The sequence below is a fragment of the Pristiophorus japonicus genome, chromosome 30, assembly GCF_044704955.1.
Source record: "Pristiophorus japonicus isolate sPriJap1 chromosome 30, sPriJap1.hap1, whole genome shotgun sequence".
Classification (NCBI taxonomy): domain Eukaryota; kingdom Metazoa; phylum Chordata; class Chondrichthyes; family Pristiophoridae; genus Pristiophorus; species Pristiophorus japonicus.
The window spans coordinates 3,594,758-3,619,167 of record NC_092006.1 but is presented as its reverse complement, the minus strand read 5'-3'; the positions used below and the strand labels follow the sequence as shown (position 1 = coordinate 3,619,167).

Here is a 24,410-nt window from a genome sequence, read left to right as displayed (position 1 = left end):
TAATTCAATGTAAATTTCAACGTAATTCTATGTAAATTCAACATAATTCTACGTAAATTCAACGCAATTCAATGTAAATTTCAACGTCATTCTATGTAAATTCAACATAATTCTACGTAAATTCAACGTAATTCAATGTAAATTTCAACGTAATTCTATGTAAATTCAACGTAATTCAATGTAAATTTCAATGTAATTCTATGTAAATTCAACATAATTCGATGTAAATTCAATGTAAAGACATTCCTCAAATGGAATTTCCAAGACCCACATGTCAACCCTCCTGAGACCAGTAATTTTCTCCGAAGTCTCGAAGACCAATTATATGAAGTTCTGTCGTGCGAGCCTCTCCCGGACTCCTGCCACTCTCGCGCCGTGACTTTGGCGGCGTATTGGCTTGCCCGGCCAGTTGGCGCTCGTGATATCTTCACAGAGCACAGCACTCACAGCTTCGAACATGGCCGGCAGCTCTCTCGGAAGCCTCCGGAAATCTGCCTGGTTCTGTTTATTATTAACCCTGCACTTGCAGCACACAATACGTCCACATCCACAGTGTGGAGCTACAAACATTACAAGCTGACAGACATTAACAGCACTCGTTTCTCTCGGCCCGGCACAGATTCCCCTCCCCTTATCCCCCCCCCCCCCCCTCAACCCCCCCCCATCCCCCCAGCCGCGGCGGACCAGCACGGACTTACCGCGTAGGCCTCCTTGGCCTCGTCGTCGTCCAGATCCCGCCGTCTCCACGGCAGCAGCGGCTCCTGCCCGCCCGCCCCCCGCAGGCTCTCCCCGAACACGTCCACGTGGAAGAAGGCATAATCACCGTCCGTCATGCCCGGCCGCCTGGCTCGGAGGATCAGCTGGCGGAAAGTGTCGGGAGAGCAGCAAATGTAGACAACTGTCGGCCGGGGGAGGAGAATGCAACAACGTCAGAACTAGGAGCAGGAGGCGGCCATTCGGCCCCTCGAGCCCGCCCCGCCATTCAATACGATCACGGCTGATCTTCGACCTCGACCCCACTTTCCCCGCCCAATCCCGCGATTCCCTTAAAATCTCTCGATCTCAGCCTTGAACACACTCAGCGACTGAGCCTCCACAGCCCCTATGGGGGCAGAGAATCCCAAAGATTCACCACCCTCCCGAGTGAAGAAATTCCTCCTCATCTCAGTCCTCAATGGCCGAGCCCTTATCCTGAGACTGTGTATTGACCCCCCCCTGGTTCTAGACTCCCCAGCCCCGGGGGGGGGAGGGGGGGGAAACATCCTCCCTGCATCTACCCTGTCAAGCCCTCCGAGAGTAATACTGCTGAAACCCTCAGCCGTGTCGTCTGCCTCCTCCAGGCTATTCCAACCCTCTCCTGGCTGCCCTTCAACCTTCCACCCTCCGTAACCATCAGCTCATCTTAAACTCAGCCGCCCCAATAAACCCCTGATGTGGTTTGGTGCCCGGATTTGGAGCTGGTTTTCCTTGCTAAGGATCCAGGACTTTGACTGCTCTTTCTGACAACCTTTTCCTTTTGTCTAAATGAATATTTATCGGCCACCCACAGAGCTCGACGACTCAGCACGACTGACATTGATCACAATTTCATCTGCGCCCCTTGGTTTCCCTTCTTCCCCCCTCTCTCTGGGAGGTCTTAACTCATGCTGGGGTTGGGGGGGGGTGGGGGGTTTAGCGTTCCCATGTATACGAGGGGGGGTAACAGGGTATTCGACCACAGGAGGCATCGGCGGCCTACCCACAAACTTCACTGGTGGATTATTTCTGCTCCCCCCGGCCCCCCCCCTTTACACCACCCCCTCCCCAGAGCCCGGGGGGGGGGGAAGGGTGTGGGGAGCATGAAGCGAACTGCTGCATCCCCAATTTATGAGTTGAGGGAGCAACACACACGGGCCTCGATCAGGCTCAGCCATGCTTCCCCCCTTGGCCGAATGGCTCTACCTTCCCCGTTTCCCATCCGGGCTGCCCGCATGAACGACTGGCGGGCTGGGTTAAGGCCTGTGTCTCCCCAGCAAGACCGCAAATGTTTCGGGGCAGAAAGATCAAGGGGGAGGGGGCGCAGGGGGGGGAGAGGAGCAGGGGGCTTGGGGGAAAAGAGGGGGTGGGGGAAGAGGAGGGAGGTGGGTGCGAAGACAGGGGTGTGGGGGGGAGAGGAGGGGGGGTGGGGGGAGAGGAGAGGAGGTGGGAGAGAGGAAGGGGTGTTGGGGGAGAGAAGGGGTGTGTGGGGGGGAGAGGAGGGGGTATTGGGGGAGAGGTGGGGGTGTTGGGGGAGGGGGGTTGGGGGTGTGTGTGGGGGAGAGGAGGGGGGGTTGGGGGAGTGTGTGTGGGAAGAGGAGGGGGGGTGTTGGGGGAGTGGGGGTGTGTGTGGGGGAGAGGGGGGGTGTGTGTGGGGGAGAGGAGGGGGGTGTGGGGAAAGGAGGGGAGGTGTTGGGGGAGAGGGGTGTGTGTGGGGGGAGAGCAGGGGTGTGTGTGGGGAGAGGGGGGAGCGTTGGGGGAGAGGAGGGGGGGTGTATGGGGAGAGGCGGGGGGGTGTGTGGGGAGAGGAGGGGGGTGTGTGTGGGGAGAGGAGGGGGGTGTGGGGAGAGGAGGGTGTGTGGGGGGAGAGGAGGGGGGGTGTGGGGGGAGAGGGGGGTGTGTGGGGAGAGGAGGGGTGTGTGTGGGGAGAGGGGGGTGTGTGTGGGGAGAGGGGTGCGTGTGTGGGGAGAGGGGGGAGCGTTGGGGGAGAGGGGGGTGTGTGGAGGAGAGGGGGGGGAGAGCGGTGTGTGGGGGGAGAGGGGGGTGTGTGGGGAGAGGGGGGAGCGTTGGGGGAGAGGAGGGGGGTGTGTGGGGAGAGGCGGGGGTTGTGGGGAAAGGAGGGGAGGTGTTGGGGGAGAGGGGTGTGTGTGGGGGGAGAGCAGGGGTGTGTGTGGGGAGAGGGGGGAGCGTTGGGGGAGAGGAGGGGGGGTGTGTGGGGAGAGGCGGGGGGGTGTGTGGGGAGAGGAGGGGGGTGTGTGTGGGGAGAGGAGGGGGGTGTGGGGAGAGGAGGGTGTGTGGGGGGAGAGGAGGGGGGGTGTGGGGGGAGAGGAGGGGTGTGTGTGGGGAGAGGAGGGGTGTGTGTGGGGAGAGGACGGTGTGTGTGGGGAGAGGAGAGGGGTGTGTGTGGGGAGAGGGGAGTGTGTGGAGGAGAGGAGGGTGTGTGTGGGGAGAGGAGGGGAGCGTTGGGAGAGAGGAGGGGGGGTGTTGGAGGAGAGGGGGGTGTGTGGGGAGAGGGGGGTGTGTATGGGGAGAGGAGAGGGGGGTGTGTGTGGGGAGAGGGGTGTGTGTGTGGGGAGAGAGGGGAGCGTTGGGGGAGAGGAGGGGGGGTGTGTGGGGAGAGGCGGGGGGGTGTGTGGGGAGAGGAGGGGGGTGTGTGTGGGGAGAGGAGGGGGGTGTGGGGAAAGGAGGGGAGGTGTTGGGGGAGAGGGGTGTGTGTGGGGGGAGAGCAGGGGTGTGTGTGGGGAGAGGGGGGAGCGTTGGGGGAGAGGAGGGGGGGTGTGTGGGGAGAGGCGGGGGGTGTGTGGGGAGAGGAGGGGGGTGTGTGTGGGGAGAGGAGGGGGGTGTGGGGAGAGGAGGGTGTGTGGGGGGAGAGGAGGGGGGGTGTGGGGGGAGAGGAGGGGTGTGTGTGGGGAGAGGAGGGTGTGTATGGGGAGAGGAGGGGGGTGTGTGTGGGGAGAGGGGTGTGTGTGTGGGGAGAGAGGGGAGCGTTGGGGGAGAGGAGGGTGTGTGGAGGAGAGGGGGGGGAGAGCGGTGTGTGGGGGGAGAGGGGGGTGTGTGGGGAGAGGGGGGTGTGTATGGGGAGAGGAGGGGGGTGTGTGTGGGGAGAGGGGGGTGTGTGTGGGGAGAGGGGTGTGTGTGTGGGGAGAGGGGGGAGCGTTGGGGGAGAGGGGGGTGTGTGGTGGAGAGGGGTGGGGAGAGCGGTGTGTGGGGGGAGAGGGGGGTGTGTGGGGAGAGGGGGGTGTGTATGGGGAGAGGAGGGGGGTGTGTGGGGGGAGAGGGGGGTGTGTGGGGAGAGGGGTGTGTGTGTGGGGAGAGGGGTGTGTGTGGGGAGAGGGGGGTGTGTGTGGGGAGAGGGGTGTGTGTGGGGAGAGGGGGGAGCGTTGGGGGAGAGGGGGGTGTGTGGGGAGAGGGGTGTGTGGGGGGAGAGGGGGGTGTGTGGGGAGAGGAGGGGTGTGTGTGGGGAGAGGGGGGTGTGTGTGGGGAGAGGGGTGTGTGTGGGGAGAGGGGGGAGCGTTGGGGGAGAGGAGGGGAAGTGGGGTGGGGCTGTTGTCCCTCAGTGTCGGTCCTCTGGTTTCGGAGCTCCGAGCCCCCGTATCCCCCACCGAATCGCCCCGTTAGTGTGGATATAATCCGGCCTGGATGAATATTGAATTCCCTGCTGCTCTCCCCCGCCCACACCCAGTGTGCAGCGTTTGATAAATGCTCCCGACTCTATTTTCATTCTGTTAATGGCTGGCCCAGCTCGGAGATGTGGGTGTCTCGGCATTACCCCGACAATTCCGCACTCGCACCGGGTCAGACACTCCACTGGCTTTTTGAAAAATTCCACCACGGGATGTGGGCGCCCGTTCCTAATTGCCCCTTGAGGAGGTGGTGGTGAGCCGCCTTCTTGAACCGCTGCAGTCCGTGTGGTGAAGGTGCTCCCACAGTGCTGTTAGGTAAAGCTCGCATTGCGATAGCGCCTTTCACACCTCAAGACGTCCCAAAACGCTTTACAGCCAATGAAGTACTTTTTTTTCCACGTGCAGTCACTGTTGTATTGTGGGAAACGCGGCAGCTCAATTTGCGCACAGCAAGCTCCCACACACAGCGATGTGATAATGACCCGGATCAACTGTTTTAGTGATGTTGGTTGAGGGATAAATATTGGCCCCAGGACTGTCGGAGGGGCAGTACTGAGGGAGCGCCGCACTGTCGGAGGGGCAGTACTGAGAGAGCCCCGCACTGTCGGAGGGGGGGTACTGAGGGAGCGCCGCACTGTTGGAGGGGCAGTACTGAGGGAGCGCCGCACTGTCGGAGGGGCAGTACTGAGGGAGCGCCGCACTGTCGGAGGGGCAGTACTGAGGGAGCGCCGCACTGTCGGAGGGGCAGTACTGAGGGAGCGCCGCACTGTCGGAGGGGCAGTACTGAGGGAGCGCCGCACTGTCGGAGGGGCAGTACTGAGGGAGTGCCGCACTGTCGGAGGGGCAGTACTGAGGGAGCGCCGCACTGCGCTGTCGGAGGGGCAGTACTGAGGGAGCGCCTGTAATGTCAGTAAGTTTGTAATGTTTGTAGCGCCACACTGTGGATGTGGACGTATTGTGTACTGCAACTGCAGAGTTAATAATAAACAGAATCAGGCAGATTCCGGAGGCTTCCGAGAGAACTGCCTGCCATGTAGGAAGCTGTGTGTGCTGTGCTCTGTGAATATATCACATTTGGCGATGAGATGGGATTTTTTGGATGATTTAAAGCTTAAATTTTGTTGGTGAAGGATTCAGCCAGCCGACAGAGAGACTTTGGAAGTTTCTGTCTTTGGAAAAAGCTACAAAATCTGAGGTAAAATACAACACACTGTGTGAACAGCTAGAGATTAAAATGGCAGGTGTAATCGGACATTTGGGTGAATATAGACATGACCGGGAATGTTTTAAAGCATATGTGGATCGGCTAGTAATGTATTTCACTGCAAATAACATAATCGAAGTTCCAGACAATGCAGTCCAGAACTGGGCTGTGTTGGAACGTAAGAAAGCGATCTTCTTGTCAGAGGCGGGTCCGGCATTGTATGACACTCTTGTAAATCTGCTTGTGCCTGACGAGCCAAGGGACACGACGCTTAAAGAGATTTTAACGAAGCTGGAGCAGCACTATAACCCCAAACCGTTAGAAATTGCTGAAAGCTATCATTTCTGGATTCGGAATCAAAAGTCTGATGAAGGTATCAGTGATTACATCGTAGCATTAAAAAAGCTATCGATGCACTGTAATTTTGGAAACTTTCAAAACCGAGCATTACGGGATCGTTTTGTTTGTGGGGTGAAAAATGATCCGATCAGAAGGAAGTTATTGACGACGGACGACTTGACTTTTGAGATTGCTTGTCAGAAAGCGAGGTCGATGGGCATGGCCCAACAATATTCCCGAGAATTAAATAATAATTATGGTCGTCAGTCAACCGAGGTAAATCACCTGCAGGTTCAAAGTAAAAGACGATAGGGGCCCAAAGTCTCAGAAACTAGAAATTCTAACAGAGCGTCGAAGTCATGCTATAGGTGCCTGGGACAACACATTGCTCAAAGTTGTCCATACGTGAAGGCAGAGTGTTTCTCCTGCAGGAAGACTGGGCATCTTGCGAAGGCATGCCGACTGAAGGGTAAACCAGCTTCCAAAGCTATGAGTCCAGCGTTCAAAGCTATGAGTAGAAATCCCAAGAGACTACATAGCATGGAAGAACAACATCAGGACGAGGAGATGTTAGAGTTATACGTCATCAGGAGCACGAGGTTAACGGACAGCGATTCGTAAAGCATCAAAATCCACATAGATGTTGCGGGATTCAAGATACCAATGGAAATTGACACGGGTGCATCCGTGAGTGTAGTACCGGAGTCACTGTACCTCGACAAATTGCGTGTTTCCAACTGGAGAAATCCAAGATAGAGCTGCGCGGCTACTCGGGAGAGAAAATTCCTGTGGTAGGTCGTATCATCGTACCGGTGAAATATAAAGATCAATTTTGGAACTTGCCTCTAATAGTAGGGAAAGGAGACAAGCCTGCCTTACTAGGAAGAAATTGGTTGAGCTCACTGAAGCGGGATTGGAGTAAGATTTTCTGTGTGGAAGTGAGATTTTCATCAACGGATGAGGTTATCAAGCAGTATCCGAAGGTGTTCTGTGAAACGGGCAGTCCGATCCAAGGCTTCAAGGTGAGTGTCAGGGTACAGAAGGACACTAGATCGGTTTACTACAAGCCACGTTCCGTACCATATGCACTCAAGGAGAAAGTTGAGCAAGAACTCAAAAGACTAGAGACTGAGAATATTATTTGTAAGATAGATCGATGTAATTGGGCTACACCCATTTTGTTGTACCTAGGTCCGATGGTAAGGTAAGATTGTGTGGTGATTATAAAGTAACCGTAAACCAGGTTCTAGAGGGTAATGTCCCCAATACATTGCCGAATATAGAAGATTTGTTCACAACACTGACAGGTGGTCAGATCTTCTCAAGACTGGATCTTACGAATGCCTACTTACAGCTTGAACTAGATGAGGAGTCCAAGTCATGTTTGACTATAAATACTCATCTAGGCCTATATCAATTTAATAGGCTACCGTTTGGAGTGTCTTCCGCCCCTGCCATATTCCAAGGGGTGATGAACCAGATTTTGCAAGGTATTGAAGGGGTAGTATGTTATTTGGATGACATACTAATTTCAGCACCAAATAGGCAAATTCATAATAACATATTGAATGAAGGCCTCAAACGGCTAGAGAAGCACAGAGTACGAGTGTCTGCTCGTAAGTGTGAGTTATTTAAAAACTCAGTGGAGTACTTAGGGTACAGAGTAGACAAAGATGGTTTACATCCAACCATGGAAAAATTGGAGGCGATCAGAAATGCACCCACTCCCAGGAATGTCACTGAACTTCATTCATTCTTGGGTCTTTTGAACTATTATGGGAAGTTCCTACCAAATTTGGCTACAGTATTACATCCACTGAATGAACTTTTGAAAAAAACAGGTCCATTGGAAGTGGTCAAAAGAATGCGATACAGCATTCAAGGAGTGTAAAAGCAAATTAGTAGAGAGCACCATGTTAGTTCACTATGACATATCTAAGGGGATTAAGCTAGCATGTAATGCCTCTCCGTATGGAGTTGGGGCAGTGACCTCTCATGTATCACATAGTGGGGGGGAGAGACCAATTGCTTTTGCTTCACGCACTCTCAGTGCCAGTGAGAGTAATTATGCACAAATTGAAAGGGAAGCTTTGGCATTAATTTTTGGGGTCAAGAAGTTTCACAAATACTTGTATGGTCGTAAGTTTACCATCGTTACGGACCATAAGCCCCTAACAGCAATCCTCCATCCAAAGTCCCCAGTTCCAACATTAGCTGCAGCCCGAATGCAGAGATGGGCTTTGATTTTGTCAGCATATACATATGATATTGAATACAGACGATCAGCTGATCACAGTAATGCTGATGCAATGTCTAGACTGCCTTCCCCATCACAAGTTACACCCGATAGGGAAGAAGTGTTTTATTTTTCATACATTGATGAACTGACAGTCACAGCTGAGGAGATTGGTAGAGCAGCCAAACGTGACCCAGTGATGTCAAAGGTGTATGAGTATATTGCAAATGGATGGCCAAACCAGGTAACAGACAAAAATACACATCCATTCTTCATTCGTAGGAATGAATTATCAGTCGATAAAGATTGTATCATGTGGGGTGCAAGAATGGTTATACCAAATAAATTCAGGTCCAAATTATTAGGAGACCTCCATGACCAGTACCTGGGAATGTGTTTGACCAAGTGATTTGCACGCAGTTATTCATGGTGGCCAGTTCTTGATAAAGATATAGAGTACATCGTGAGTCAGTGTACGACATGTCAATCGGTAAGCAAGCAACCACCACCAGTACCATTACAGCCATGGAAATGGCCTCCCAGGATGTGGCAAAGGCTACATATTGATTTAGAAGGACAACAATTGTTCATTGTGATTGATAGCCATTCAAAGTGGGTTGAGGTGTTCCCAATGTGGAAAATAACAAGAAGTAAAACATTGGACATTTTACGAAAATTATTTTCTTCATTTGGCCTCCCTGAAGAAATTGTTATGGATAATGGACCACAATTTCGTTCAGAAGAATTTGCACAATTCACGAGCAAAAATGGTGTGAAACATACCAAGGTTCCACCATACCATCCTGCTTCGAATGGTGCAGCAGAGCGCACTGTACAAATTGTAAAACGTGCTCTCATAAAACAAATGTTAGATCAAAATCCAAGGAAACGACAGTTGTCATTGGATCACAAATTGGCTAATTTTTTGATTACATATTGAAATACTCCTCATACAACTACAGGTAGAACATCAGCAGAGTTTCTCAAACGACAGCCACGAACCAGATTCTCGTTTGGCACAGTCCATAGAAGAGACACAAGTAAGAGAGAAAGAGAATCGTGATAAAGGTAGAGTAAAAGAGAGAAGTGTGAAATTAAACCAGAAGGTGAGAGTGAAGAACCATCACCATAAATGGTTAAAGTGGTTACCAGGAAGAGTGGTGAAGATATGTGGTCCTCGCACATATTTGGTGAAGTTGTTTGATAATGGACAGGTTAGGTTTGTTCATATTGATCATATTTTACCTACAGACATGGAAGGAGTTGAAGGTGGGAATGATTCAATTATTTCTGACTTATCAGATAATTTTGATATACCAGTAGCAAATCCTAAATCCAATGTACTGGAAACAAATCCAGGAGAGAATCAGAATGAAAGTCTGAGTCCGAGTCAGGAAAACAAAGAGCCTGAAGTTAGAGTGAGTTCAAATAAAAATCAAGGAAATTCCATGGAGGAAAATGTTCCTCAGGATGAGCCTCGAATGAGTGTGAAATCGACACCAGGTTTGGAAGGTTCTGTTCGAGAGCGAAGGTATCCTCTTCAAAACAGAAAACAAGTGGTAAAGTTAAATTTGTAAATATAGAAAAAAATAAGTTTATATCCTGTGTTATGTATAAACATGAAAGTTATGTATGATGTTTGTTATAATAACTTCTTCATTAAGGAGGGAGAAGTGTAATGTCTGTAAGCTTGTAATGTTTGTAGCTCCACACTGTGGATGTGGACATATTGTGTACTGCAACTGCAGAGTTAATAATTAAACAGAACCAGGCAGATTCCGGAGGCTTCCAACAGAGCTGCCTGCCATGTTAGAAAGCTATGTGTGCTGTGCTCTGTGAATATATCACAGCGCCGCACTGTCGGAGGGGCGGGACTGAGGGAGTGCCGCACTGTCGGAGGGGCGGTACTGAGGGAGTGCCGCACTGTCGGAGGGGCGGGACTGAGGGAGTGCCGCACTGTCGGAGGGGCAGTGCTGAGGGAGCGCCGCACTGTCGGAGGTGCAGTCTTTCGGATGAGACGTTAAACCGAGGCCCCGTCTGCCCTCTCGGGTGGATGTAAAAGATCCCGGGGCCACTATTGGAAGAAGAGCAGGGGGAGTTCTCCCCGGTGTCCTGGGGCCAATATTTATCCCTCAACCAACATCACTAAAACAGATGATCTGGGTCATTATCACATGGCTGTGTGTGGGAGCTTGCTGTGCGCAAATTGAACTGCTGCGTTTCCCACATTACAACAGTGAGCACACTTCAAAAGTACTTCATTGGCTGTAAAGCGCTTGTGAAAGGTGCTATAGAAATGCAAGCATTTCTTTTTAAATGACGTGCGCCCCTCTGTTCCTGCAGTTCCTCAGTGCCTGACTTCAATTGTTGTCCCATTCCCGCAGACTCTCTTGTCTCTGCCGATTAGAATTTGAAACTGCCTTCGTGACTCAGAAATATATGAAACGACCAAGAACAGTTGCATTTTATATCGAGTTACCCGGGGAAGGAAGCTACAGGTTTGATGTATCGCTGCGAGAACCTGCAGATTAATAGAGAGCATTTGCACAGATTCATTTCAGGCAATTTGCGAAATCTGGAGTGAAGGGTGTTAGAAGCCGAGGAAGATTTTTTAATATAATAAAAAAGACTTGGATTGCTACCAGCGCCCGTCACAACTACTGGATGTCACAAAGCAATTCACAGCCAATAAAGAACTTTATTTGAAGTGTAGTCACTGTTGTATTGTGGGAAACGCAGCAGCTCAATTTGCGCACAGCAAGCTCCCACACACAGCGATGTGATAATGACCCAGATCATCTGTTTTAGTGATGTTGGTTGAGGGATAAATATTGGCCTCAGGACACCGGGGAGAACTCCCCCTGCTCTTCTTCCAATAGTGGCCCCGGGATCTTTTACATCCACTCGAGAGGGCAGACGGGGCCTCGGTTTAACGTCTCATCCCAAAAGATGGCACCTCCGACAGTGAGGCGCTCCCTCAGTACTACCCCTCCAACAGTGAGCCGCTCCCTCAATACCGCCCCTCCGACAGTGCGGCGCTCCCTCAGTACCGGCCCTCCGACAGTGAGGTGCTCCCTCAGTATTGCCCCTCCGACAGTGCGGCGCTCCCTCAGTACTGCCCCTCCGACAGTGCGGCGCTCCCTCAGTACCGCCCCTCCGACAGTGCGGCGCTCCCTCAGTACCGCCCCTCCGACAGTGCGGCGCTCCCTCAGTACCGCCCCTCCGACAGTGCGTGCGGCACTCCCTCAGTACTGCCCCTCCGACAGTGCGGCGCTCCCTCAGTACCGCCCCTCCGACAGTGCGGCGCTACCTCAGTACTGCCCCTCCGACAGTGCGGCGCTCCCTCAGTACCGCCCCTCCGACAGTGCGGCACTCCCTCAGTACCGCCCCTCCGACAGTGCGGCGCTCCCTCAGTACCGCCCCTCCGACAGTGCGGCACTCCCTCAGTACTGCCCCTCCGACAGTGCGGCACTCCCTCAGTACTGCCCCTCCGACAGTGCGGCGATCCCTCAGTACTGCCCCTCCTACCCACTGAGCCATGTCTGACACTCTGATGGGACGATTTCAGAATGAGCTGAGGTTAATCACTGATATACCGAGGGACTTAAAACCAACCGCTCGTGATTCCTGATCTTATAATCACTGCGTCAGTTATCATTCTCCCTCCCACCGGTCTAACTCTTGTCTCTCAGTGCAGACTCACTAATGGGGCGGGGGAGGGGGAGATATGCAGTGAGTACCAAGCGATCTCTCACTCTCTCCCCCTCCCTTAAAAATGCTCATTGAATTTGGCAAAAAATTGGCATTTTGGGAATCATAAAACAGTTTTACAATGAGGTTGGGTTATTAAATATCAGACAAGTAGCAATAAACCCGACGGGGAATTCAGGAGAAACTTCTTTACCCGGAGAGTGGTGAGAATGTGGAACTCGCTGCCACAGGGAGGGGTTGAGGCGAATAGTATCGATGTATTTAAGGGGAGGCTGGTTAAACACATGGGGGAGAAGGGAATTGAAGGATATGGTGATGGGGGGAGATGGAGAGGGGTGGGAGGGGGCTGGTGTGGAGCATAAACCCCGGCACGGAGCGATGGGCCGAATGGCCTGTGACTGGGCTGCACATTCTGTGTAATTTTAGTTCTGGAACATCGTCCATCTCCGCCCCCTGCCTCAGCTCATCCGCTGCGGAAGCCCTCATCCGTGCCTATGTTACCTCCAGACTTGACTATTCCAACACACTCCTGGCTGGCCTCCCACATTTACCCTACGTAAACTAGAGGTGATCCAAAACTCGGCTGCCCCCGTGTCCTAACTCGCACCGAGTCCCGCTCACCCATCACCCCCTGTGCTCACTGACTCCGTGTTCTAACTCGCACCGAGTCCCGCTCACCCATCGCCCCCTGTGCTCGCTGCCCCCGTGTCCTAACTCGCACCGAGTCCCACTCACCCATCACCCCCTGTGCTCGCTGCCCCCGTGTCCGAACTCGCACCGAGTCCCACTCACCCATCACACACTGTGCTCACTGCCCCCGTGTCTTAACTCGCACCGAGTCCCACTCACCCATCACCCCCTGTGCTCACTGCCCCCGTGTCTTAACTCGCACCGAGTCCCGCTCACCCATCACCCCCTGTGCTCGCTGACCCCGTGTCAAAACTCGCACCGAGTCCCGCTCACCCATCACCCCCTGTGCTCGCTGACCCCGTGTCTTAACTCGCACCGAGTCCCGCTCACCCATCACCCCCTGTGCTCGCTGACCTCGTGTCCTAACTCGCACCGAGTCCCACTCACCCATCACCCCCTGTGCTCACTGCCCCGTGTCCTAACTCGCACCGAGTCCCGCTCACCCATCACCCCCTGTGCTCACTGCCCCGTGTCCTAACTCGCACCGAGTCCCGCTCACCCATCACCCCCTGTGCTCACTGCCCCATGTCCTAACTCGCACCGAGTCCCACTCACCCATCACCCCCTGTGCTCGCTGCCCTCGTGTCCTAACTCACACCGAGTCCCACTCACCCATCACCCCCTGTGCTCGCTGACCTACATTGGCTCCCAGTTGAGCAACGCCTCGATTTCAAAATTCTCATCTGTGTTTTCAAATCCCTCCATGGCCCTCGCCCCTCCCTATCTCTGTAACCCCCTCCAGCCCCACAACTCACCCCCCCTCCCCCACCCACCCCCGAGATCTCTGCGCTCTCTAATTCTGCCCTCTTGCCCATCCCCCGATTTCCATCGCTCCACCATCGGTGGCCGTGCCTTCAGCTGCCTGGGCCCCAAGCTCTGGAACTCCCTCCCTCAACCTCTCTGCCCCTCTCTCCTCCCTTAAGATGCTCCTTAAAACCGACCTCTTTGACCCAGCTTTTAGTCACCTGTCCCTAATTTCTCCTTATGTGGCTCAGTGTTAAATTTTTTGTTTTATAATTCTCCTGCGAAGTGCGTTGGGATGTTTCACTACATAAGAAATAGGAGCAGGAGTCAGTCATTCGGCCTCTCGAGCCTGCTCCGCCATTTAATACGATCATGGCTGATCTGATCTTGGCCTCAACTCCACTTCCCCGCCCGCTCCTCATAAATGCAAGTTATTGTTATTGTTCTGCACCTCGATTTGAGACACAAGGTCGATAATGCGTCTGATCTTAAAAAGAAAAAAGATTGGATCTGCCTTTCTGCAAACTTCACAGAGCGACGGAGGAGTGGTTGGTGATGGGAAGGCCCAGAGACGTCACGATGAGAAATAATACGCAGCGGGCTGTTGTGATCGGCAACGCGCTGCCCGAAAGGGCGGTGGGAGCAGATTCAATCGTGACCTTCAAACCGGGAATTGGGTAAATACTTGAAGGGGAAAAACATGCCAGGGCTGTGGGGAAAGAGCGGGGGGGAGTGGGACTGATTGGATCGCTCTGGCACAGAGCCAGCACAGGCCCAATGGACCCAATGGCCTCCCCCTACACCCCAATGATTGTTTGAGTAGCTGGAATACTGTGCACAGTTTGGGTCTCCTGACCTAATGAAGGATATACTTGCCATAGAGGGAGTGCAGCGAAGGTTCACCAGACTGATTCCTGGGATGGGGGGATTGTCCTATGAGGAGAGATTGAGCAGACTGGGCCGATATTCTCTGGAGTTCAGAAGAATGAGAGGGGATCTGATTGAAACGTTTTTCTGAGGGGGGCTTGACAGGGTAGATGCAGGGAGGATGTTTCCCCCCGGGCTGGGGAGTCTAGAACCAGGGGTCACACAGTCTCAGGATAAGGGCTCGGCCATTTAGGACTGAGATGAGGAGGAATTTCTTCACTCAGAGGGTGGTGAATCTTTGGAATTCTCTGTCCCAGAGAGCTGTGGAGACTCAGTCGTTGAGTATATTCAAGGCTGAGATCGATAGGGTTTATCCACAGATCCCTGAAGGCAGCAGGCCAGGTGGATAAGGTGGTTAAGAAGGCATAAGGGATACTTGCCTTTATTAGCTGAGGCATAGAATACAAGAGCAGGCAGGTTAAGCATGAACTGTATAAAACACTGGTTAGGCCACAGCTGGAGTATTGCGTGCAGTTCTGGTCACTGAAATACAGGAAAGATGTGATTGCACTGGAGAGGGTGCAGAAGAGATTTACCAGGATGTTGCAATGGAGAGGGTGCAGAGGAGATTGACCAGGATGTTGCACTGGAGAGGGTACAGAGATTTACCAGGATGTTGCACTAGAGAGGGTACAGAGGAGATTTACCAGGATGTTGCACTGGAGAGGGTACAGAGGAGATTTACCAGGATGTTGCACTGGAAAGGGTACAGAGGAGATTTACCAGGATGTTGCACTGGAGAGGGTACAGAGGAGATTTACCAGGATGTTGCACTGGAGAGGGTACAGAGGAGATTTTCCAGGATGTTGCACTGGAGAGGGTACAGAGGAGATTTACCAGGATGTTGCACTGGAGAGAGTACAGAGGAGATTTACCAGGATGTTGCACTGGAGAGGGTACAGAGGAGATTTACCAGGATGTTGCACTGGAGAGGGTACAGAGGAGATTTACCAGGATGTTGCACTGGAAAGGGTACAGAGGAGATTTACCAGGATGTTGCACTAGAGAGGGTGCAGAGGAGATTTACCAGGATGTTGCACTGGAGAGGGTACAGAGGAGATTTACCAGGATGTTGCACTGGAGAGGGTACAGAGGAGATTTACCAGGATGTTGCACTGGAGAGGGTACAGAGGAGATTTACCAGGATGTTGCACTGGAAAGGGTACAGAGGAGATTTACCAGGATGTTGCACTAGAGAGGGTGCAGAGGAGATTTACCAGGATGTTGCACTGGAGAGGGTACAGAGGAGATTTACCAGGATGTTGCACTGGAGAGGGTACAGAGGAGATTTACCAGGATGTTGCACTGGAGAGGGTACAGAGGAGATTTACCAGGATGTTGCACTAGAGAGGGTGCAGAGGAGATTTACCAGGATGTTGCACTGGAGAGGGTACAGAGATTTACCAGGATGTTGCACTAGAGAGGGTACAGAGGAGATTTACCAGGATGTTGCACTGGAGAGGGTACAGAGGAGATTTACCAGGATGTTGCACTAGAGAGGGTACAGAGGAGATTTACCAGGATGTTGCACTGGAGAGGGTACAGATGAGATTTACCAGGATGTTGCACTGGAGAGGGTACAGAGGAGATTTACCAGGATGTTGCACTAGAGAGGGTACAGAGGAGATTTACCAGGATGTTGCACTGGAGAGGGTACAGAGGAGATTTACCAGGATGTTGCACTGGAGAGGGTACAGAGGAGATTTACCAGGATGTTGCACTAGAGAGGGTACAGAGGAGATTTACCAGGATGTTGCACTGGAGAGGGTACAGAGGAGATTTACCAGGATGTTGCACTAGAGTGGGTACAGAGGAGATTTACCAGGATGTTGCACTGGAGAGGGTACAGAGGAGATTTACCAGGATGTTGTACTAGAGAGGGTACAGAGGAGATTTACCAGGATGTTGCACTAGAGAGGGTACAGAGGAGATTTACCAGGATGTTGCACTGGAGAGGATACAGAGGAGATTTACCAGGATGTTGCACTGGAGAGGGTTCAGAGGAGATTTACCAGGATGTTGCACTAGAGAGGGTACAGAGGAGATTTACCAGGATGTTGCACTAGAGAGGGTACAGAGGAGATTTACCAGGATGTTGCACTAGAGAGTGTACAGAGGAGATTTACCAGGATGTTGCCAGGGCTGGAGAATTTTAGCGATGAGGAAAGATTGGATAGGCTGGGGTTGTTTTCTTTGGAACAGAGGAGGCTGAGGGGAGACCTGATTGAGGTGTATAAAATGATGAGGGGCCTGGATAGAGTGGATAGGACGGACCTGTTTCCCTTGGCAGAGGGGTCAACAACCAGGGGGCAGAGATTGAAAGTAATTGAGGGGAGCTTTAGAGGGGATTTGAGAGGAAATGTCTTCACCCAGAGGGTGGTGGGGGTCTGGGGGGGAGCTCGCTGCCTGAAAGGGTGGTAGAGGCAGAAACCCTCACCACATTTGGATGTGCACCAGAAGTGCCGTAACCCACAGGGCTACGGACCGAGAGCGGGACAGTGGGATTAGGCCGGGTGGCTCTTGGTCGGCCGGCGCGGACACGATGGGCCGAAATGGCCTCGTCCCGTGCTGTAAATGTCTATTATTGCATGATAAGAGTTTTGCACTCAAGGGAAATTGTTACGATTTTTGGACTGGAGGGGAATCGAGGGATCGGGCGGGAAGGTGAGGTTGAGGCGGTAGATCAGCCGTGATCTGATTGAATGGCGGAGCGGGTTCGAGGGGCCGAATGGTTGCCTCCCGCTCCTAGTTTCCGACGGTGAGATGAGACGGACGGATCTCTCTACTCACTGCGTCCCTTCTGACGGATCTCCTGGATGAGGAAGCTGTAGTCGACCGTCGCGCTCTCCCGGAAGGGGATGTCGAGCACGGTCAGGTTCCTGAACTTGGGCACCTCCTGGTAGAGGCCCTCCACCGCGAAGTAGCAGGGCCGGTCGTCGGTCTTTTCGTCGGTGTAGACCACCAGGGCCCGGGAGGCCCAGCCGAAGCGATGGTGCAGCTGGGCCACGTACTCGCCCAGCTTGCCGTGGGAGGGGCCGGTGCGGGTCATCAGCGGGTAGCTGTGGGCCCGCGAGGAGAAGCCGTAGGCCGGGGCCCCGCCCGTCACCATGGGGACCCGCCAGTGCCCGGCGAAGCGGGCCACCGGCGCGGCGGTGTAGACGCAGCCGGGGCCCACGAAGGCGGCCGGGTCGCTGGCCAGCTTGAGGTCGACGGCCACCAGGGGGGCGACGGACTCCGAGCAGGTCCCCCGCCCGTCCTCGCAGCCCCCGAACACGTAGGCCAGCCGCAGGCCCCCCAGCAGGCCCGGCTCGCGGTTGATGGCGTCGCGGGCCAGGCGGACGGCCGGACCCACCCGCGGCCAGGCCCAGGGGTAGGCCGTGTTGTTCTGGGGCAGGACCACCGCCAGGGTCAGCTGCTCCGGCCCGGAGGCCCCCGCCAGGCACAGGAGGCCCCCGAGGGCCCAGAGAGCCCCCGCCCCGACAGACCCCCCCATCCCAGCCCAACCCACAGCGGCCGCGATCAATACGTCCTCCAGGATGCCACTCATCTACCACCGATCATCTCACACACGTTCTCCCTCTCTCCTCTCAACCACTCTCCCCCTCACACCCTCTCCCTCTCTCCTCCCACTCCCCTTTCACGTACTCTCCCTCTCACACGCTCTCCCTCTCTCCTCTCAACCACTCTCCCCCTCTCCTCCGTTCTCCCCCTTGCACCCTCTCCCTCTCTCCTCCCACTCCCCTTTCACGTACTCTCCCTCTCACACGCTCTCCCTCTCTCCTCTCAACCACTCTCCCCCTCTCCTCCGTTCTCCCCCTTGCACCCTCTCCCTCTCTCCTCGCACTCCCCTTTCACGTACTCTCCCTCTCACACGCTCTCCCTCTCTCCTGTCTCTCACGCTCTCTCCCTCTCAACTCCTCGCCTTTCTCACACTCGCTCTCCTATCCTCTCTCACACTCTTCTCGCTCCTCCCGTTCTCCTATCCTCCCTCACTCTCTCTCTCTCCTCTCACACCTTCTCCCTCTCCTCTCTCGCTCTCCTCCCTCACACTCTCTCTCCTCCCCTCCTCCCTCGCACCCCTCCAAACTTCAGCTGATTTTCGGTTCAGGCGTGCGTAACCAGGCTGATTAGGAGGTTTGAGGTGACAGGAGTTGGAAGCAACAAGCAGGACGGCTGAGCCCGCTTTGCTACGCTTAAATCCACTGTGGCTGCAACTCGAGTCTCATTCCAGTAGTCAGTCAGCCGCTCTCAGTCCCCCGCCAGCAGCCCCCTTGGTCCTCACTGATCTCCTGCTCATCCGCCTCTCGGTTTGAATGCAGAAACGTTTGTGGAATTTCGTAGCACAGGTTTTTTTTGTCCCACACCCCGTTTATAAATTCTCCTCTCCGGGTCGATCGCCCCAGATTGCGTTCGGTTCAGGTGATGGGAGCAGCTTGGCTCCAGTTGCCAGAAAGCATTCAGTCGCAGACGCTTGGAATGAGAGAGAGAGAGAGAGAGAGAGAGACACAGAGAGAGAGAGAGAGAGAGAGACACAGAGAGGGGAGGTCTGACTGACAGCGTGTGAACCTGAAAGGGGAACGGAATGCGTTAACCCCGTCACTGCCAAATGCACACACACACACACACACACACTCACGACTGAGTGATCAGTACAGCGTTAAACTCCCAGAGTCTGATTCCGAGATGTGGCTCTTTGTAAACACGGAGCATTAACCCTTCAACGGCCGCCTCACAATTGCTCATTCAATGTGCACCTATGCAGCACAGAACTCTCCTCTGCAAATGGCAGCCGATGCTGGAGCAATCGATAATTTTAAATCTGTGAGATTTTTGTGAACCAAAGGCATTGTTAATAATAACAACTTTTATTTACATAGCGACTTTAACGTAGTAAAACGTCCCCAGGCGCTTCACAGCAGTGTTACAAGAATGTTCCCAATGTTGGGGAAGTCCAGAACCAGGGGTCACAGTCTAAGATAAGGGGTAAGCCATTTAGGACCGAGATGAGGAGAAACTTCTTCACCCAGAGAGTGGTGAACCTGTGGAATTCTCTACCACAGAGAGTTGTTGAGGCCAGTTCGTTGGATATATTCAAAAGGGAGTTAGATGTGGCCCTTACGGCTAAAGGGATCAAGGGGTATGGAGAGAAAGCAGGAAAGGGGTACTGAGGGGAATGTTCAGACATGATCTTATCGAATGGTGGTGCAGGCTCGAAGGGCTGAATGGCCTGCTCCTGCACCTATTTTCTATGTTTCTAAAACAGATAAATTTGACACCAAACCACAAAAGAAATTAGAGCAGGTGAACAAAAGCTGGGTTAAAGAGAGAGGTTTTATGGAGCGTCTTAAAGGAGGAGAGGCGGAGAGGTTTAGGGAGGGAGTTCCAGAGCTTGGGGCCCAGGCAACAGAAGGCACGGCCACCGATGGTTGATCATAGCATCATCATCAAAAGCAGTCCCTCGGAATCGAGGAAGACTTGCTTCCACTCTAACAATGAGTCCTTAGGTGGCTGAACAGTCCAATATGAGAGCCACAGTCCCTGTCACAGGTGGGACAGACAGTGGTTGAGGGAAGGGGAGGGTGGGACTGGTTTGCCGCACGCTCCTTCCGCTGCCTGCGCTTGGTTTCTGCACGCTCTCGGCGACGAGACTCGAGGTGCTCAGCGCCCTCCCGGATGCACTTCCTCCACTTAGGGCGGACTGGTCTTTGGGCCAGGGACTCCCAGGTGTCGGGGATGTTGCACTTTATCAGGGAGGCTTTGAGGGTGGTCCCTTGTAACGTTTCCTCTGCCCACCTTTGGCTCGTTTGCCGTGAAGGAGTTCCGAGTAGAGCGCTCGCTTTGGGAGTCTCGTGTCTGGGGGCATGCGGACAATGTGGCCCTGCCCAGCGGAGCTGGTCGAGTGTGGTCAGTGCTTCGATGCTGGGGATGTTGGCCTGGTCGAGGACGCTAACGTTGGTGCGTCTGTCCTCCCGGGGGATTTCCAGGATCTTGCGGAGACATCGTTGGTGATATTTCTCCAGCGATTTGAGGTGTCTACTGTACATGGTCCACGTCTCTGAGCCATACAGGAGGGCGGGTATCACTACAGCCCTGTAGACCGTGAGCTTGGTGACAGATTTGAGGGCCTGGTCTTCGAAAACTCTTTTCCTCTGGCGGCCAAAGGCTGCACTGGAGGCGGTGTTGAATCTCGTAGTCAATGTCTGCCTTTGTTGATAAGAGACTCTCCAGGTATGGGAAATGGACCACGTTGTTCAGGGCCGTGCCGTGAATCTTGATGACTGGGCGGAGTGGGGGGGTTGCAGTGCTGTGTGGCAGGGACAGGTTGGTGGAGAACCTTTGTCTTACATAGAAAATAGGTGCAGGAGTAGGACATTCGGCCCTTCGAGCCTGCACCACCATTCAATAAGATCACAGCTGATCATTCACCTCAGTACCCCTTTCCTGCTTTCTCTCCATAACCCTTGATCCCGTTAGCTGTAAGGGCCACATCTAACTCCCTCTTGAATACATCTCACGAACTGACATCAACAACTTTCTGCGGTAGAGAATTCCACAGGTTCACAATTCTCCGAGTGAAGAAGTTTCTCCTCATCTCAGTCCTAAATGGCTTACCCCGTATCCTTAGACTGTGACCCTTGGTTCTGGACTTCCCCAACATCGGGAACATTCTTCCTGCGTCTAACCTGTCCAGTCCTGTTAGAATTTTCTATGCTTCTATTAGATCCCCTCTCATTCTTCTAAACTCCAGTGAATACAGGCCCAGTCGATCCAGTCTCTCCTCATATGTCAGTCCTGCTATCCCGGGAATCAGTCTGGTGAACCTTCGCTGCACTCCCTCAATAGCAAGAACATCCTTCCTCAGATTAGGAGACCAAAACGGAACACAATATTCCAGGTGTGGCCTCACCAAGGCCCTGTACAACTGCAGTAAGACCTCCCTGCTCCTATACTCAAATCCCCCAGCTATGAAGGTCAACATGCCATTTGCCTTCTTCACCGCCTGCTGTACCTGCATGCCAACTTTCAGTGACTGATGTACCATGACACCCAGGTCTCGTTGCACCTCCTCTTTTCCTAATCTGCCACCATTCAGATAATATTCTGTCTTTGTGTTTTTGTCACCAAAGTGGATAACCTCATATTTATCCACATTATACTGCATCTGCCATGCATTTGCCCACTCACCTAACCTGTCCAAGTCACCCTGCAGCCTCTTAGCATCCTACTCACAGCTCACACCGCCATCCAGTTTAGTGTCATCTGCAAACTTGGAGATATTACACTTAATTCCTTCATCTAAATCATTGATGTATATTGTAAATAGCTGGGGTCCCAGCACTGAGCCCTGCGGCACCCCACTAGTAGTCACTGCCTGCCATTCTGAAAAGGACCCATTTATCCTGACTCTCTGCTTCCTGTCTGCCAACCAGTTCTCTATCCACGTCAGTACATTACCCCCAATACCATGTGCTTTAATTTTGCACACCAATCTCTTGTGTGGGACCTTGTCAAAAGCTTTTTGAAAGTTCAAATACACCACATCCACTGGTTCTCCCTTGTCCACTCTACTAGTTACATCCTCAAAAAATTCTAGAAGATTTGTCAAGCATGATTTCCCTTTCATAAATCCATGCTGACTTGGACCGATCCTGTCACTGCTTTTCAAATGTGCTGCTATTTCATCTTTAATAATTGATTCCAACATTTTCCCCACTACCGCTGTCAGGCTAACCGGTCTATAATTCCCTGTTTTCTCTCTCCCTACTTTTATAAAAAGTGGTGTTACATAAGCTACCCTCCAATCCATAGGAACTGATCCAGAGTCGATAGACTGTTGGAAAATGATCACCAATGCATCCACTATTTCTAGGGCCACTTCCTTAAGTACTCTGGGATGCAGACTATCAGGCCCTGGGGATTTATCGGCCTTCAATCGCATCAATTTCCCTAACACAATTTCCCACCTAATAAGGATATCCTTCAGTTCCTCCTTCTCACTCGACCCTCGGTCCCCTGGTATTTCCAGAAGATTATTTGTGTCTTCCTTTGTGAAGACAGAACCAAAGTATTTGTTCAATTGGTCTGTCATTTCTTTGTTCCCCATTATAAATTCACCTGAATCTGACCTATGTTTGTCTTCACTAATCTCTTTCTCTTCACATATTTATAGAAGCTTTTGCAGTCAGTTTTTATGTCTCCAGCAAGCTTCCTCTCATACTCTATTTTCCCCCTCCTAATTAAACACTTTGTCCTCCTCTGCTGGGATTGGCAGTAGTGTGCTGACATGGATTGAGAACTGGTTGTCAGACAGGAAGCAAAGAGTAGGAGTAAATGGGGACTTTTCAGAATGGCAGGCAGTGACTAGTGGGGTATCGCAAGGTTCTGTGCTGGGGCCCCAGCTGTTTACATTGTATATTAATGATTTAGACGAGGGGATTAAATGTAGTATCTCCAAATTTGCGGATGACACTAAGTTGGGTGGCAGTGTGAGCTGCGAGGAGGATGCTATGAGGCTGCAGAGCGACTTGGATAGGTTAGGTGAGTGGGCAAATGCGTGGCAGATGAAGTATAATGTGGATAAATATGAGGTTATCCACTTTGGTGGTAAAAACAGAGAGACAGACTATTATCTGAATGGTGACAGATTAGGAAAAGGGGAGGTGCAACGAGACCTGGATGTCATGGTACATCAGTCATTGAAGGTTGGCATGCAGGTACAGCAGGCGGTTAAGAAAGCAAATTGCATGTTGGCCTTCATAGTGAGGGGATTTGAGTACAGGGGCAGGGAGGTGTTGCTACAGTTGTACAGGGCCTTGGTGAGGCCACACCTGGAGTATTGTGTACAGTTTTGGTCTCCTAACCTGAGGAAGGACATTCTTGCTATTGAGGGAGTGCAGCGAAGGTTCACCAGACTGATTCCCGGGATTGCGGGACTGACCTATCAAGAAAGACTGGATCAACTGGGCTTGTATTCACTGGAGTTCAGAAGAATGAGAGGGGACCTCATAGAAACGTTTAAAATTCTGACGGGGTTAGACAGGTTAGATGCAGGAAGAATGTTCCCGATGTTGGGGAAGTCCAGAACCAGGGGGCACAGTCTAAGGATAAGGGGTAAGCCATTTAGGACCGAGATGAGGAGGAATTTCTTCACCTAGAGAGTGGTGAACCTGTGGAATTCTCTACCACAGAAAGTTGTTGAGGCCAATTCACTAAATATATTCAAAAAGGAGTTAGATGAAGTCCTTACTACTAGGGGAATCAAGGGGTATGGTGAGAAAGCAGGAATGGGGTACTGAAGTTGCATGTTCAGCCATGAACTCATTGAATGGTGGTGCAGGCTAGAAGGGCTGAATGGCCTACTCCTGCACCTATTTTCTATGTTTCTACTGAATTCTAAATTTCTCCCAGTCCTCAGGTGTGCTGCTTTTTCTGGCCAATTTATATGCTTCTTCCTTGGATTTAACACTATCCTTAATTTCCTTTGTTAGCCACGGTTGAGCCACCTTCCCCATTTTATTTTTACTCCAGACAGGGATGTACAATTGTTGAAGTTCATCCATGTGATCTTTAAATGTTTGCCATTGCCTATCCACCGTCAACCCTTTCAGTATCATTTGCCAGTCTATTCTAGCCAATTCACGTCTCATACCATCGAAGTTACCTTTCCTTAAGTTCAGGACTCTAGTTTCCGAATTAACTGTGTCACTCTCCATCTTAATAAAGAATTCTACCATATTATGGTCACTCTTCCCCAAGGGGCCTCGCACAACAAGATTGCTAATTAGTCCCTTCTCATTACACATCACCCAGTCTAGGATGGCCAGCTCTCTAGTTGGTTCTTTGACATATTGGTTTAGAAAAGCATCCCTAATACACTCCAGGAAATCCTCCTCCGCCGTATTGCTACCAGTTTGGTTAGCCCAATCTATATGTATGTTTAGTGTAGGGCCTATGCTTTCGTACGCCTCAGGTGAATATGTTGACTATGTCCTGGAGTTCAGCCTCTGTACACGCGCAGACTCAGGCATCGTCCGCGTACTGTAGCTCCACGACAGAGGTTGGGGTGGTCTTGGAGTTGGCCTGGAGACGACGAAGGGTTGAACAGCTTCCCACTGGTTCTGTAGTTTAGTTCTATTCCAGCGGGGAGCTTGTTGACTGTGAGGTGGAGCATGGCAGCGAGGAAGATTGAGAAGAGGGTTGG

General features: G+C 52.4%; 1 protein-coding gene across 1 annotated transcript in view; it reads right to left on the bottom strand.

The window, feature by feature from the left end:
- LOC139240084 (atrial natriuretic peptide receptor 1-like) overlaps positions 1–17,756 on the bottom strand; it is a 128,196-nt gene extending 110,440 nt beyond the window's left edge. The window contains exons 1-2 of the mRNA XM_070868459.1: positions 17,000–17,756; positions 699–898 (exon numbers count right to left, since the gene is read on the bottom strand). Coding sequence (XP_070724560.1) covers positions 699–898; positions 17,000–17,756 — 957 coding nt within the window. The remainder of the gene's footprint in view (positions 1–698; positions 899–16,999) is intronic.
- Positions 17,757–24,410: the final 6,654 nt, after the last annotated feature.